We start from the raw sequence: 16,172 nt of genomic DNA on the forward strand, positions 1-16,172 counted from the left end.
GTAGATTATCCAGCCATCTTCATTCCCAGTAGATAATTTAACCACTGTCATTCCCAGTAGATAATCTAAATACTAATATAGACTTTGGTGAAGTTCCATTGTTTTTCCAACTGAAAGATGTGAGAAACATTCAGTAACCAGCTGTAACTAAGGGAGATTAGGTCATGCATGTATCTCAGTCGAAGGCTAAGATTCTGTAACATAATTCAAATGAAGGCATAAGGGGAGGTTGGGATGTTACAGAATCTTTGCCCGAGACTTGCCTGACTTACACACTTACACATCAGTAACTTTTTTTTCTCCATAAAATCAGAAATTGAAATTGATTGACCACTTTTTAGAATATTTGAATTTCAGACATTACAGATTCCTCATAAAACATCTGGAATGGCTTGAGTGTTTTATTTCTTTTTGAATATGAGGCATTTAACAAAGGAAACCAAATATCTGAGTTACACATTATGACTCAGTTATTTTCATGAATATTGATTCATTATTTAATGGAAAACAACCTTACATAATTTCAATTTATTTTCAATTAAGGTTAAAAACATTAAAAACATCCAGTTATTATCCCAATTATATTTATAGGCCCCAAAGAGTCTAAAAGGAAATTCGCCATAGCCATGTACTCTTTTTAAAAGTCTCAGTTGTTAATTTGTTGTAACTTTCAGAAATTCATAGACATTTCATAGAAGGCACCAACAGGAGATTTTAAAGAAAAAAAAATCAATGTAGAAATCAGTCAACGTACATCAAAAATGTTTAAGAACATATTTGTACAATCTTCTGTAAGTACATTTAAGTAAAGATGATGGTCAGCTGAAAATAAATGTAGTGTATATATAATATCTAATTAATAGGGATATTTATTTACAAATGAATGTATATATTTATTACCAGAATGATTTCCCTCAAGCAGGCCTCTCTCAGGAATCAATACCAGATGCAACCCATTATCTTAAACCCCACAAGTAAATGACCTCACCAATGTTGTGGAGGTTTGGAATTTGCCAATTAAGCTTAAATTAATAAAAATGATTTCATAACTATCATCCAAAAGAAGTTTGCAGGAGAGATATTCTTTTTGAAAAATCAAAACATTCATTTGAAATGAAAACATGCAATCCAATAAATGTTAGATATAAACATAGCACAGACTTAGATGTTAGTGTAGTGATGCACGGCTATCTGATTGAGTTACAGGCTGTTAATTCTGATTGCCTGTTCAGGAGGGAAAGTATCATGGAATTCCACAAATCTTATTAGCATTCAAAAAAGACAGCAGGATTGATTTGTTTACTTCAAAAAAATAAAAAGTGTTTTAATATCTTTTAAATCTGGATGTTCAAAGTCTGAATAGTTAGTTTTACAGCACAATAATATTTATTTTTTATTGAGAACAATTTAATTTTCTCTCTAAAACAACAAAGAGAAAAAACTTTTAACATTTAAATCCCAAAACTCACTTCTGAAACAAAACTCTAAACAGACTACGGGTAAGTCAATAACTTGTTAAACTATATGCTAACCCTTTTTTTCCATTGAACCAATTAGGCCACTAAGGATGCCACATCACATACCTTGTGAGTGTTAATATAAAGTAAGTTTTTAGGCAATACAAGGTTACATATATATTGCACTCTCAGAACAGTACTCTGAGCGGACAAGGTTAACTGTGAACTGAGTTTGAATGCACTTTACAAATCTGGACCGTCTTTCAGACGATGACACCAACTATTTAAAAAAAGGTACCATACGTAATTGTAATCTTTATTTTTTTTCTATTTTACTAGTAAAAGATAAGAAGGACACTAAAGAGGAAAAGAAACACGTGACCACGGGCAACAGTCCCTTGAAGAGTGAGGGCAAGGTCGTACCCCCGGCCGAGCTTGCCCTCCAACAGGCTCAGGACCTCCTCATCGCCATGGCAGCAAAGTCACCGGTGAGTTCAGTGCATTCCACCCTAAGTGATTTTATAAACTAAGTGGTTTTAAAAATGATGTGTTAATTAAGGAAAGTATCATATCCAAAATGTAAAGAAAAATGGAAGGATATTTCATGTTACGAATTAATCCTTCTGTGATCATTCAATCATTGTTCATCAAACTCTAAAGTTAAACTGACACCATTACAAAAGTGGTGTGATATGTATTAAGTAAAGAAAGGCCAGCCATAATGCTAAGAGGATGGATCGGTCCAAAGGTGTATGGCACATGCAGGAACAGCGTTAGCCATTATAGCTCTCCATCACTGGGTTGTGGGTTCGAGACCTACGTGGGACAGTCACCAGGTACTGGTCAGTGGTGTTTTCTACGTGAACTCTGGCTTTCCTCCACCACCAAAACCTGACACGCCCTTAAATGACCCTAGCTGTTATTAGGACGTAAAACACAAACAAACCAAACCAAAGTATATATGGCACATAGGGATCCCCTCCCCAACAATCTGTATGACACTTACTACATATGGACCTCGCGGTAGGGTTCTCTATACATGCCATGCCCCCTTTGGGACGGGCATACGGTGACATTGATAGGAAATAAACAGGATAAACATGATATTGATTAACACAGTCAACACAATGGACATGACGTTGTAAAAACTGACTGAAGTTCAACAGGTTTGATATTAAGGCAGTGGGATTGGTAGACATTCAATACAACTGAGGGGCTGTCAATAGGATTGTCAGGACGTCAGTGTAATTGACAGGTGGTAAATACAACAACAGGATATCGAACAAACTTAGAGTTAATTAAATCATCAAACACATTGACAAACCATGTGAAGCAATGAACAAGATTGACAATCTATGACTGCAGCTTGTCTGACCGGGAGAATGTTAACAAAATGGCCACACAACTAGTGGTTTAGCCATTAGCTCTCCCTGACACAGACAACCAGGGTTAAATGCACAGAATTTAAAATCTAGTTCTGATCCCTGAGGTATGATGAGAGTTGTAGGAGTGTATTGTTACATACATGCCATAACTTTCGGTGCAAAATAGTGAGATCAGTGATTATTTTTAGTGAGATTTGGTCAAAAATAATGAGATTTTTTCTCTGAATTCGTGAGAAATTTGTGACACATATAAAACATAAATTCTATAGCATATATCATAGTATTGAATCATTTGTGCTACTCTGAAGCCTCTAATTACTTTGTTAGAGCCAAAGTTGAAGATTTTTTGATATTTTAAAGGATTTTAGGAAGGTTTACTCGTGACATACGGTCCAGATAAAGCTATCAATATTTAAAAGTAAATAAATCACATAAAAGGCAGAAAATAATAGTAATTAAAAAAGAAGAAATTCCACAGGGATGTCCTTATTAACCCAGGTTAGAAAAAATATATCTCAAAACATTGGGAATATTTAATTCTAATTTGTTTTCTTCTGTTTATGTTATTTTCATTAACACTCAATCCCATCCCAACGGCAAGAGAATGAATTCCGGGGATTCAATGTCAGTGTCCGGTTTCGATTTTATAGTCACCTCCAACATTTCCATTATAACTGTGTAGGACGACAGACTAGTTCCCACGGCTGAACAAGAGCTCCGTAGAGAGAGCAGGCTAGACCACTACAGGAGATGAACATGTCGTGATCAGAAGCGACTGTCACAGATTGAGCTGTAAGATTGGAAAAATCTGATTTTAAACGTAACACGGCAGCAGGGAGGATAAATGTAGAGGCTATCGTGAATCAAGTGTGTAAACAATAAACTGTAAAAACGTGTAGGTGTGTACATCACAGTCCTATTGGCAACACTGGCTCATTTGGAGCACAGATTCTCAAAAGCCAAGAGAAATTACAAACGAGATATCATTTAAAAATAATTACCATTATTCAGAACGTATACTATCAGACCGTTTTGGGTGATTGAAGTTGTTTCAATCTCTAATGGAAATTGTCTGTTCCAAATGTTTAGTGACTTGTATTCAAAAGTGAACAGGGAATACGGTACAGATTTAGAACTTTTGTAAAAGATTTCTTACGAAGCAGTTGACTGATTTTCATCTTCAGTACTTTATAACAGTGACAGTTTGTGTTGTTATCTATAGTAAAACAATGAAATTTGTTATTCTTTTTTTTTTAAATACAAAATTTACAAATATGACATAACCTTTTTATATAGCTAATGGAGATGAATTAAGCAATGGGTCATGGCCTCTTTAACAGAGAAGCCTCCTGGACCATCAGTTAATTTGAGATCAACAGGGCGATCTACCAGACCCTGTTGACAATACAATCATAGGTCTATAGCCAGCTGATTAGTGCTGATTGATGGTTATGACAGGCAACTATCATTTCTATCTGGGGGAAATCTGAATCGCTCTTCATTACAACTAAGTACTAGAAACATCTCCATCAGGATGGTTGCCATGGTGATATAGTGGTAAGGTTCCATTGATATCACTAATCATTAACAACTCAGGAGAAAGGCATGACTAATTATATTTGATATTTATACATGAATTGACATTACAACACTGCTTAGACAAAAACGTATGCATTGGTTTTTTAAGTTGACCAAAAATGTAATTCATTGACTAAATTTAGTGCAGAAAAAAAGTTCTGGTGAGCCAAACCGAATTGATCTGCCGATAAATCATTAAAACAAAGTAGATTCTTGTTAAGTCTGGGAAGTTTCCTGATGTGGAAAATGGAAACGAAGCCATTTCTGTGAAATACAATTAAATCATGCCCATGCTTACAAGATGTCAGAACCATAGAATGAAGGAATAGACTCGATTTGTTAGGAGTACGTAACTTTTGGGTTGGCTAGACGGTGTAATTGTTTGAGGGCGTTTCAGCGATAAACCACAGCGATAAATCACAGTTGACTCTCCAGAGAGAAAAACAAACTTTATACGGAGAGGAATATTGTATTAACAATGCAAGTAATGTGACAGTGTCCAAGAGAGTAGGTCATGTGACAGTGTCTAACAGAGTAGGTCATGTGACTGTGTCCAATGTGTAGGTCATGTGACAGTGTCAAACAGTGTAAGTCATGTGACAGTGTCTAACAGAGTAGGTCATGTGACAGTGTCCAATAGTGGAGGTCATGTGACAGTGTCTAACAGACTAGGTCATGTGACAGTGTCTAACAGAGTAGGTCATGTGACTGTGTCCAATAGTGTAAGTCAGGTGACTGTATCCAACAGTGTAGGTCATGTGACAGTGTCCAACAGTGTAGGTCAGGTGACAGTGTCCAACAGTGTAGGTCATGTGACAGTGTCCAACAGTGTAGGTCATGTGATAGTGTCTAACAGAATAGGTCATGTGACGGGTGTCTAACAGAGTAGGTCATGTGACAGTGTCCAATAGAGTATAAGGTCAGGTGACTGTGTCCAACAGTGTAGGTCATGTGACAGTGTCCAACAGTGTAGGTCATGTGACAGTGTTGAACATTGTAGGTCATGTGACAGTGTCAAACAGTGTCTAACAGAGTAGGTCATGTGACAGTGTCCAATAGTGTAGGTCAGGTAACTTTGTCCAACAGTGTAGTTCATGTGACAGTGTCCAACAGTGTAACTTTGTACATTGGTATGTAGGTCATGTGAGCATGTCGGTGTCAGATACAGTAGTTATGTAATTTTTGGCATGAATAAAGCAGTTTACGTGTCCTTTGTAGCAATTATAAAAAAACAGTTCTTTAGAATTTCCATGTGGGGTGAATGTGCGGTGGTCACGGGTCTATGTATGTGATTACCTAAGAAATCATATTACATGTAGCTAACAATGTCTGTGGAAGACACATTCTTTCCAGGGGCAAGAAAATCCAAAGGAGGCTAGTCTTGTTTGCTGTCTGAAAGAGACAAATCACATTAATATGAAACAGTTTTCACCTAAGGAACGGATCAAGCATTGACAGACAGACAGACCAATTAGTTAACAGTAAAGTATGGTGCCTAAAACAGACCAGCTACTGTACAGTAAAGTATGGTACATAAAACAGACCAGCTACTGTACAGTAAAGTATGGTACGTAAAACAGACCAGCTACTGTACAGTAAAGTATGGTACGTAAAACAGACCAGCTACTGTACAGTAAAGTATGGTACGTAAAACAGACCAGCTACTGTACAGTAAAGTATGGTACGTAAAACAGACCAGCTACTGTACAGTAAAGTATGGTACGTAAAACAGACCAGCTACTGTACAGTAAAGTATGGTACGTAAAACAGACCAGCTACTGTACAGTAAAGTATGGTACGTAAAACAGACCAGCTACTGTACAGTAAAGTATGGTACGTAAAACAGACCAGCTACTGTACAGTAAAGTATGGTACGTAAAACAGACCAGCTACTGTACAGTAAAGTATGGTACGTAAAACAGACCAGCTACTGTACAGTAAAGTATGGTACGTAAAACAGACCAGCTACTGTACAGTAAAGTATGGTACGTAAAACAGACCAGCTACTGTACAGTAAAGTATGGTACGTAAAACAGACCAGCTACTGTACAGTAAAGTATGGTACGTAAAACAGACCAGCTACTGTACAGTAAAGTATGGTACGTAAAACAGACCAGCTACTGTACAGTAAAGTATGGTACGTAAAACAGACCAGCTACTGTACAGTAAAGTATGGTACGTAAAACAGACCAGCTACTGTACAGTAAAGTATGGTACGTAAAACAGACCAGCTACTGTACAGTAAAGTATGGTACGTAAAACAGACCAGCTACTGTACAGTAAAGTATGGTACGTAAAACAGACCAGCTACTGTACAGTAAAGTATGGTACGTAAAACAGACCAGCTACTGTACAGTAAAGTATGGTACGTAAAACAGACCAGCTACTGTACAGTAAAGTATGGTACGTAAAACAGACCAGCTACTGTACAGTAAAGTATGGTACGTAAAACAGACCAGCTACTGTACAGTAAAGTATGGTACGTAAAACAGACCAGCTATTGCACAGTAAAGTATGGTGCATAAAACAGACCAGCTACTGCACAGTAAAGTATGGTGCATAAAACAGACCAGCTACTGCACAGTAAAGTATGGTGCATAAAACAGACCAGCTACTGCACAGTAAAGTATGGTGCATAAAACAGACCAGCTACTGCACAGTTAAGTATGGTGCATAAAACAGACCAGCTACTGCACAGTAAAGTATGGTGCATAAAACAGACCAGCTACTGCACAGTAAAGTATGGTGCATAAAACAGACCAGCTACTGCACAGTTAAGTATGGTGCATAAAACAGACCAGCTACTGCACAGTAAAGTATGGTGCATAAAACAGACCAGCTACTGCACAGTAAAGTATGGTGCATAAAACAGACCAGCTACTGTACCGTAAAGTATGGTGCGTTAAACAGGCTACATTGTACCTACTGTAGGAAAAATGAAGGTATGTAAGAAAAGTATGGTACGTAAAACAGATCAGCTTTTGTACAGAAAAGTATGCTATGTTAAATAGACTATCTACTGTACAAAAAAGTATGGTACTGTAAACATGGTTATTTACGCTGGGTAAAAATTACGCGATTTGAAGGTTAAAACTATATGCGCGGGGGTAATTTACGCGGTCGCAGTAAACCGACGTTTACTCTGCAGAGTTATCTCCCTTACTTTACAAAATGTGTACAGGTAAAAACACTAGTAGCTACTGAGTACATGTTACGTATGCCTACCGACTGCTCATTGGACAGATGAAAATAAAGGTAAACTGTATTCATGTGTAAGTGTGTGTCTTATACCAGCTCGGATCAAACAGGTGAGAGGTATTTAGTCAAAACAAACACGTTTTCCAAATAACAATGATAAAACCATACATTATTCGTAAGTTATCGTACAGTGGAAAGTAATCATTAATTACTATCAGTTGATTTAAGGATGGAGAGTTATAGAATCTATTTCTCCTGTGTGACATTTAGAGGTACAGACAGCCTATAATTACGTGGTTTGTAAGTAAAACTTTCTCCCTGTTATGCTTTCATTGATGTTGGAAAATCTAAATTCAATACATACATGTCCAGGAAAAGTGAAGCCTACAATTCCAGCATGACGGTGATTGTGTAAATATATGTTACTAAATTACTCCCACGTAGACAGCATTTTGGAGGAGAGACATGTGTCTAATTTGTAAGACACACAGTACTTAGATACCTTAACATTATGGGAAACTCCAGGAGCCAGTTTCTAAAACTCAATAATGGAGAGAAGTGTGGGTAATTTGACAATTTAACAATGATAATTGGCGTATTCTAGGGGAATATGTCATGGCACCCACATGTAGCTTCACAAAAAGGATATCAAGTGTAAATATCTGCTTAATGAAGTAAGTGTACTGTAGACATAACAGTAATGCTTTGGAAATAGCCCCCTGGGTCTTCTTTTTATTTGTTTTTCTTCTTATAGTGTATAAAATCAATTACATGGTAAATTTTGTCTCTTTTAGACCAGAGTTTAGCTTCATTTTGGGTTTTCAGTGGTAAAACCATTTGCTGTAGACATTGTAATTGGCTGAAGGGGACGCTTATGAAAAATAAGAAAATCTAGTTAGTGGCATTTACTGTATAGCAAACTGAACTGACAGACATTTTACCAGGGAGGCATTCAAAATTGTTTCCTTTTATGTTGTTTTTAATGTCCTGGAAAACAGTTAGATTGTAAGACTAATGTATAATACACAGTTTATACTTCAACCAAAATGGAAGCTGTTTGGGAAAGGAACACTTATATATCATGTAGTAATATGCTGAAAAAAGGGAATGGGTACTTACAAGAGAGTTGTACTATTATTACCGTATCTGCAGTAAGAAATATTTATCTTGAGATTGCAGGGATTTTGAAAATCATTTAATTTGCTTCTGTTTATACATTGTAGCTTCTTGCATGACTAGATCTAAAATGTCTACATGGTATTTTATAAACCAAAAGAACACTACAAAGCCTTTCCTTTGGCAAAATCTAGCAAATACAATGTCTGGTAACAGACAATCTTGTCATTTGTGGAGTTTACTGTATACCACTATGCAAAACTTTTGTCATTTATATATGCAAAAAGCACTTGAAATATCTATACGTTGGTTTTTTTTGCAGGTGAAACGTAAGGGCAAGGCGTCTCCGCTACACACGACAGGTGAGGATGCTGGTGTATATCCAGCCAGCGTCCAGCATCATGTCCAGCTGTTACAGGACCATGTGGAACAGAACCAGCACCACACCCAGGTGGCGCTCGCTCAAGTCCACCTCCTCAAGGACCAGCTCGCCGCAGAGACAGCTGCCCGCATAGAATCTCAGGTATGGTCTGTTACTACATGTACCGATTCTCAGGTAACATATATATATATATATCTATAGAATCTCAGGTATGGTCTGTTACTTAACATGTACCGATTCTCAGGTAACATATAGATATATATATCTATAGAATCTCAGGTATGGTCTGTTACTACATGTACCGATTCTCAGGTAACATATATATACATGTATATATATATAGAATCTCAGGTATGGTCTGTTACTACATGTACCGATTCTCAGGTAACATATATATATATATCTATAGAATCTCAGGTATAGTCTGTTACTACATGTACCGATTCTCAGGTAACATATATATATATATATCTATAGAATCTCAGGTATGGTCTGTTACTACATGTACCGATTCTCAGGTAACATATATATATATATATCTATAGAATCTCAGGTATGGTCTGTTACTACATGTACCGATTCTCAGGTAACATATATATATATATATCTATAGAATCTCAGGTATGGTCTGTTACTACATGTACCGATTCTCAGGTAACATATATATATATATATCTATAGAATCTCAGGTATGGTCTGTTACTACATGTACCGATTCTCAGGTAACATATATATATATATATCTATAGAATCTCAGGTATGGTCTGTTACTACATGTACCGATTCTCAGGTAACATATATATATATATATCTATAGAATCTCAGGTATGGTCTGTTACTACATGTACTGATTCTCAGGTAACATGTATATATCTATATATAGAATCTCAGGTATATGGTCTGTTACTACATGTACCAATTCTCAGGTAACATATATATATCTATAGAATCTCAGGTATGGTCTGTTACTACATGTACCAATTCTCAGGTAACATATATATATCTATAGAATCTCAGGTATGGTCTGTTACTACATGTACCGATTCTCAGGTAACATATATATATCTATAGAATCTCAGGTATGGTCTGTTACTACATGTACCGATTCTCAGGTAACATATATATATCTATAGAATCTCAGGAATGGTCTGTTACTACATGTACCGATTCTCAGGTAACATATATATATCTATAGAATCTCAGGTATGGTCTGTTACTATACATGTAACAATTCTCAGGTAACATATATATATATATAGAATCTCAGGTATGGTCTGTTACTACATGTACCGATTCTCAGGTAACATATATATATATATCTATAGAATCTCAGGTATATGGTCTGTTACTACATGTACCGATTCTCAGGTAACATATATATATATATATAGAGTCTCAGGTATATGGTCTGTTACTACATGTACCGATTCTCAGTAAACATATATATATCTATAGAATCTCAGGTATGGTCTGTTACTACATGTACCGATTCTCAGGTAATATACATATATATATCTATAGAATCTCAGGTATGGTCTGTTACTACATGTACCGATTCTCAGGTAACATATATATATATATCTATAGAATCTCAGGTATGGTCTGTTACTACATGTACCGATTCTCAGGTAATATATATATATATATCTATAGAATCTCAGGTATGGTCTGTTACTACATGTACCGATTCTCAGGTAACATATATATATATATCTATAGAATCTCAGGTATGGTCTGTTACTACATGTACCGATTCTCAGGTAAAATATACATATATATATCTATAGAATCTCAGGTATGGTCTGTTACTACATGTACCGATTTTCAGGTAACATATAAATCTATATCTATAGAATCTCAGGTATGGTCTGTTACTACATGTACTGATTCTCAGGTAACATGTATATATCTATATATAGAATCTCAGGTATATGGTCTGTTACTACATGTACCGATTCTCAGGTAATTAACATATATATATCTATATAATCTCAGGTATGGTCTGTTACTACATGTGCCGATTCTCAGGTAACATATATATATCTATAGAATCTCAGGTATGGTCTGTTACTATACATGTAACAATTCTCAGGTAACATATGTATATCCATAGAATCTCAGGTATGGTCTGTTAGTACATGTACCGATTCTCAGGTAACATATAGATATATATATCTATAGAATCTCAGGTATGGTTTGTTACTCCATGTACCGATTCTCAGGTAACATATATATATCTATAGAATCTCAGGTATGGTCTGTTACTATACATGTAACAATTCTCAGGTAACATATATATATCCATAGAATCTCAGGTATGGTCTGTTACTACATGTACCGATTCTCAGGTAACATGTATATATCTATAGAATCTCAGGTAACGTATATGACAAGAGTGTATAAGTACATTCCTAGCGCTTTCACCTCTTGAGAGGTTCATCAGGAGAACTGTTTGTTCTAGAGGTTATACATTGTACTAGTTCTCAAATTACCAGGTATATGTAGAGACCATGCTGTTCTTCATATCACTCCAAAATAAAAGCCATGAACATTTCACACAAACATATATACTAAACGTGAGAATGTTCAAGGTTATCAATACATAAATTGTTTATATTTTCATGTTATTGTGGTATAATTTAATAAATACTGACTTCGATCAAATTCCCATGGTCTTGACCTATGTCCTTATGGAGTATTGTTATAAACGTGAGGAATCCCAACATTTATGTTTCTCTGGCATAATGACGTGTATATAACTCTCAATCTTCTGATTTCTCTCTGTCTCTCCAGGCTAGAGCTCACCAGCTGTTGGTCCACAACAGGGAAATGCTGGAACACATGGCAGAGCTTGTTACTAGATTACATGAACTTGAGATCCAGGTCAAAGGCACATCAGCATCCATGGAAACTCTGCTTCCTCCACCATCACAGTTACAAGTAATGTTGATTTCATTAGCAATAGTGGATAGCTAAGTCATCTCTGAGTTCTATGCCAGAGATTATTTGTTTCTCTGAATATTTGTGAATCCTTTCAGTATTTTCATTATTAAAGTCATTAAATTTATTTGAATTAACGTAGATCGCTTAATAATTAGCACACTGTGCCCTCACAAAACACAAGAGGGTGTGCTTAATAAATCCCTTTCATGCTCAAACTTGCTGAAACTGACCGTGTTCGTATGTGTTTGAATCAACCTCCCAAACATTGGTGCAACCTTTCAAAGGATGAATCCTATAATGTTACGGAGACAATTGGCCTAATGGTGAAACAGGAGAATATGCTAGACTGCTGGCTTACATTGCCCAGTAATATAAAAGCTAAAGGACATAAGTCTTTGGTCAAAAGACTGAAGATTATATTGGCAGATCAATAATATTTAAAAAAAAACACGCCACTTATACCAGTTTTAATTAAGTGCACCAATTCTCTTTCCCAGAAAAAAGGTAGGGGTGCTGTTATTAGGTCGAATACGGTATTAGTAAAATCTTTAAGATACTACATGTATATAATTAATCCCTCTTGCTTAACAATAACTTGTTTGTAAGAAATTTAATTTTCTAAAATAGATATTAACAAATAGAGATGCATAATATACATTATTCTGTCACTTTTCACCAAAAATGTTTCATTTTCACTAACATCTGACAAGGCTACTCTTCACTACAGCTCATTATAAGATTAGTTTCCCTTGTGTGGATATACCTTCAAAAGATGGTATAAGGGAGATAAATCTTACGATGAAAAGATACTTTCAAAACACCAAGAACAAGAAGCCTATTTCTTCTATAAATGATAAAAGAATATGTTTCTGACAATTGTGACCGATTTATTCTTGGATGTTTTGAAGGTCTCATATGTAAAATTTTGCTACATATTTTGATAGCTTCGAAGTCATTGAATACAATGTTTAACACATAACAAATTTTAAACACAATTTCAAGCAAAAAAAGATATGTATTAATTTTTAGGAATATACTTTATTGATGAGTAATTAATGTACTACATGTACATAGGAGAAAGGAAGATATTAATCAGGTCGTCATTCCGATGTATTTTACCTTAATTTGTATTTGATTAATGTGTATATTTAATATTTCTTGCTAGTTCTCCATGTTGCCTGACCCGACGACTCCCCAGGTGGGGCCCATCTTCACCCCTGATCAACAGGACCTGGACAGTTCCTACATGGGTTCTATGACTGACTCATCCTCCTTTATCCGGCACAACAAGTCTGACTTTGACACAGACTCTCCGGATAGTGGACATAAAGAAATGTCCACGGAAAACTTGTCCAAACCAGACAGTGCATACTGGCAGCACATCATACACGGACAGCCCGTATCGTATAGTTCACCCGACGGATTTTATGGGGAACCTGTCGGGCAGTTCGGGGATTTATCCTCAGTGACTGGCAATCCGTTTGCAAATGGGTATAATGATAATGTGGAGAGTTACTTTCCACGGAACTCCAATGAGGAGCACCTGAAAATCATTACACCCCTGCCGAATCAAGATGCTAGTGGAAACAAGCTTGAACTTAAACTGACCAAGACACCAAAGATTGCACCACCGCCAGAATTCCGAAACTCAAAATCGTACAGAGATTCAACAATTTCGCAAGTAAGCATGGACAGTATTACTTCACAAGAGATGAACCTGTTGATAAAGGGGGACAGTGATTATTTCTCTACAGTAACAAGTTCATCAAGTTCGCACCTAAATGATAATAGTGTAAACAACAATAACAACGTGAAATGCTTTGCTGGTCGTAATAGTGGTGCAGAAATGGACAACAGTGTCAATAACTCGCGCAACAACCACACAGAAACGGCTTTTAAAGGCAACGAAATGTCAGCAGACTTTGTGACTACTTCTGACATTCAATATATTGACAATCGGGAAGTGCGAGCTACAGCAACAACAAAACACAAAATTCCACTGGAAATATGTGATACAGACCAATATAACCATGCCCGGCGGCAGTCAGTCGACTCGTCCCCTCAGAGCACTTTTAACCGGGAGGTGGCACACCCAGAGGAGGCAAATATCAAAATTAAAGTCCCCCCTCCCCCTCCACCTCCTCGTAAAATTGACTCTCTCACATTTGAGGAATTTGAAAATCTTGTTTCCTGAGATTTTGTCCTATAATGTTTGTTCTTCGGGGTTTAAAGGTTAAAGGTCAATCCTTTCACTCTGGAATTGTTTCAGGCTGGAGGTTACGATTACGACCATGTCAAAGATTCTGCATATGCTCTTTTGTCACATTTGTAAACCAAATATTTGCGCAAAAAAAAAAAAAAAGAGCCTTGTGTAGTTTCTTTCCTGTCAGTCTAAGGAGGATTATAGATTTTTGTGTGCTGTAAATAGTCAAGGAACATATATAATCATAACTATTTCATGATTTCGACTACAAAATGGACAGCTACAAGTGATGTGTAGTGCTTCATTGATTGGTAGCAGTAAGCCTGTATAGAATAGGAAGCAGCAGGTTACGTGTAATATGATGCTTTACTAGAGTTACTATTGCATATTAATTATTTATTGTTCGTTTTGTCAACTCTAGGTTTTCAAGTTTTTAGTATTGACCTGAACAACAGTTTGTATATATAATTTGGTAACACACCAGGATCAATGAATCGTGTCAAAAACTATTTGAATTATATTGGAGTAACCTTACCCTGGTATTTGCATTTATTTTGTACTGAACATATCATGTGTGATATAAAATACTCAACAGTCACCTGTTAGGAGGGTGTTTAAATTGTATGTGGCTGCTCTCAAAATTGAGTAATGTATACATAAATATGTTTTACTATAAGTTTGTTGGTGTCCTTTTTAAAGAGAAGCTTCATCATAAATTCACAGATTTTAGTTTAACTTGAAGATTATCCAACAATTCTTTGTTAAGCCAATTATACAGTCAACACTTTTTTTTTGTTTACATGTATTATTGGAACAGAAAAGTGTCTTTTCAAAACAGATACCACCAAGATGACAAACTGTATATAAAACCTTGCTCTTCATTAGAACTTGTTAAAGATTTCAACCTTTATAGAAATATGTGTTCACGTCCCTCTCTAGTAGATAAGGTATGAAGACTTCTTGGAGTCTGTATTGTGATATCGCCTGTCTATAAACTAATCTCTTGGTCGCAATGTTAGTGTTACACGATTTCACTGTATTCCTCAGTTTGTAGCTTAACTTATATCTGTGTAAAAATAGTATCTCTCTATGAAGAAGTGTTTGATACACCTAATTGACATGTCAATCGGAAGAAGTGTTTGATACACCTAATTGACATGTCAAATAGAAGAAGGAGGGTGCATTTTAATGTTGATTAACTCCTGCTTTTTCATGTATGTGCCAAATACTCTGCATAAGTCCTCAAAAAATGGTTTGAGAACGAATGAAATGTGTCTTTTATGGTTGTTTTTTGAAGAATTGCACAAACAATCTGTAAGTTCCCTATGAAATATACATACCTGTCACTAATGTAATAAATATACTGTAACAGTACCAGTGTTACACCGACATGTGAATTCCTGTACAGTGCTATAAACGGATTTGGTGCACTAATAAACAGATATATGCTTGAGTGCTAAAATACAGTACACTATATTCTAGTTAGCGATGTTAAGTCACATGATTTCTGTTAGAAAATCTTCACAGTACGGGTCTTTAACTTCTGTTCTGTTTGCTAGATTCAATGTGTTTGATAAAACTTGTAAGCATGTGTCTTGTTGAAGCAATACAACAATAATCTACATTTTTATATGTATATTTATAATTCACACATAATGTCAATAAATTATGTATTCAGAAATAAAGTGACAGATATTTGGAGCACGAGTTAGTAAATCCTCCTGTGGAAATATTCACCATTTTATTGACAGTAAAAGAGGTCATCATTGCACAATTGATGTTTTAAGCTTTGATAGTTTCAGTGAAATATTGATATGATATTTTATGTCATCATTGATCTGTAATATTTATGAAAATGTATCCTATTATTAGTGGCATTGATTCTAGTGAGAAGTGTTTTATTTATTCAT

The 16,172-nt window shown here is 35.8% G+C and overlaps 1 protein-coding gene across 2 annotated transcripts in view; it reads left to right on the plus strand.

Annotated features, from left to right (window-relative positions):
* Positions 1–16,164, plus strand: part of LOC110448032 (carboxyl-terminal PDZ ligand of neuronal nitric oxide synthase protein-like) — a 113,802-nt gene extending 97,638 nt beyond the window's left edge. For both annotated transcript variants that reach the window (XM_021494065.1, XM_021494066.1), the window contains 4 exons: positions 1,797–1,945; positions 9,057–9,257; positions 11,910–12,056; positions 13,225–16,164. In XM_021494065.1, the coding sequence (XP_021349740.1) occupies positions 1,797–1,945; positions 9,057–9,257; positions 11,910–12,056; positions 13,225–14,253 (1,526 nt within the window). In that variant the 3' untranslated portion in view covers positions 14,254–16,164. The remainder of the gene's footprint in view (positions 1–1,796; positions 1,946–9,056; positions 9,258–11,909; positions 12,057–13,224) is intronic.
* The last annotated feature ends 8 nt before the right edge of the window (positions 16,165–16,172 follow it).

The sequence above is a fragment of the Mizuhopecten yessoensis genome, unplaced genomic scaffold (genome assembly GCF_002113885.1).
Source record: "Mizuhopecten yessoensis strain PY_sf001 unplaced genomic scaffold, ASM211388v2 scaffold3799, whole genome shotgun sequence".
NCBI lineage: Eukaryota > Metazoa > Mollusca > Bivalvia > Pectinida > Pectinidae > Mizuhopecten > Mizuhopecten yessoensis.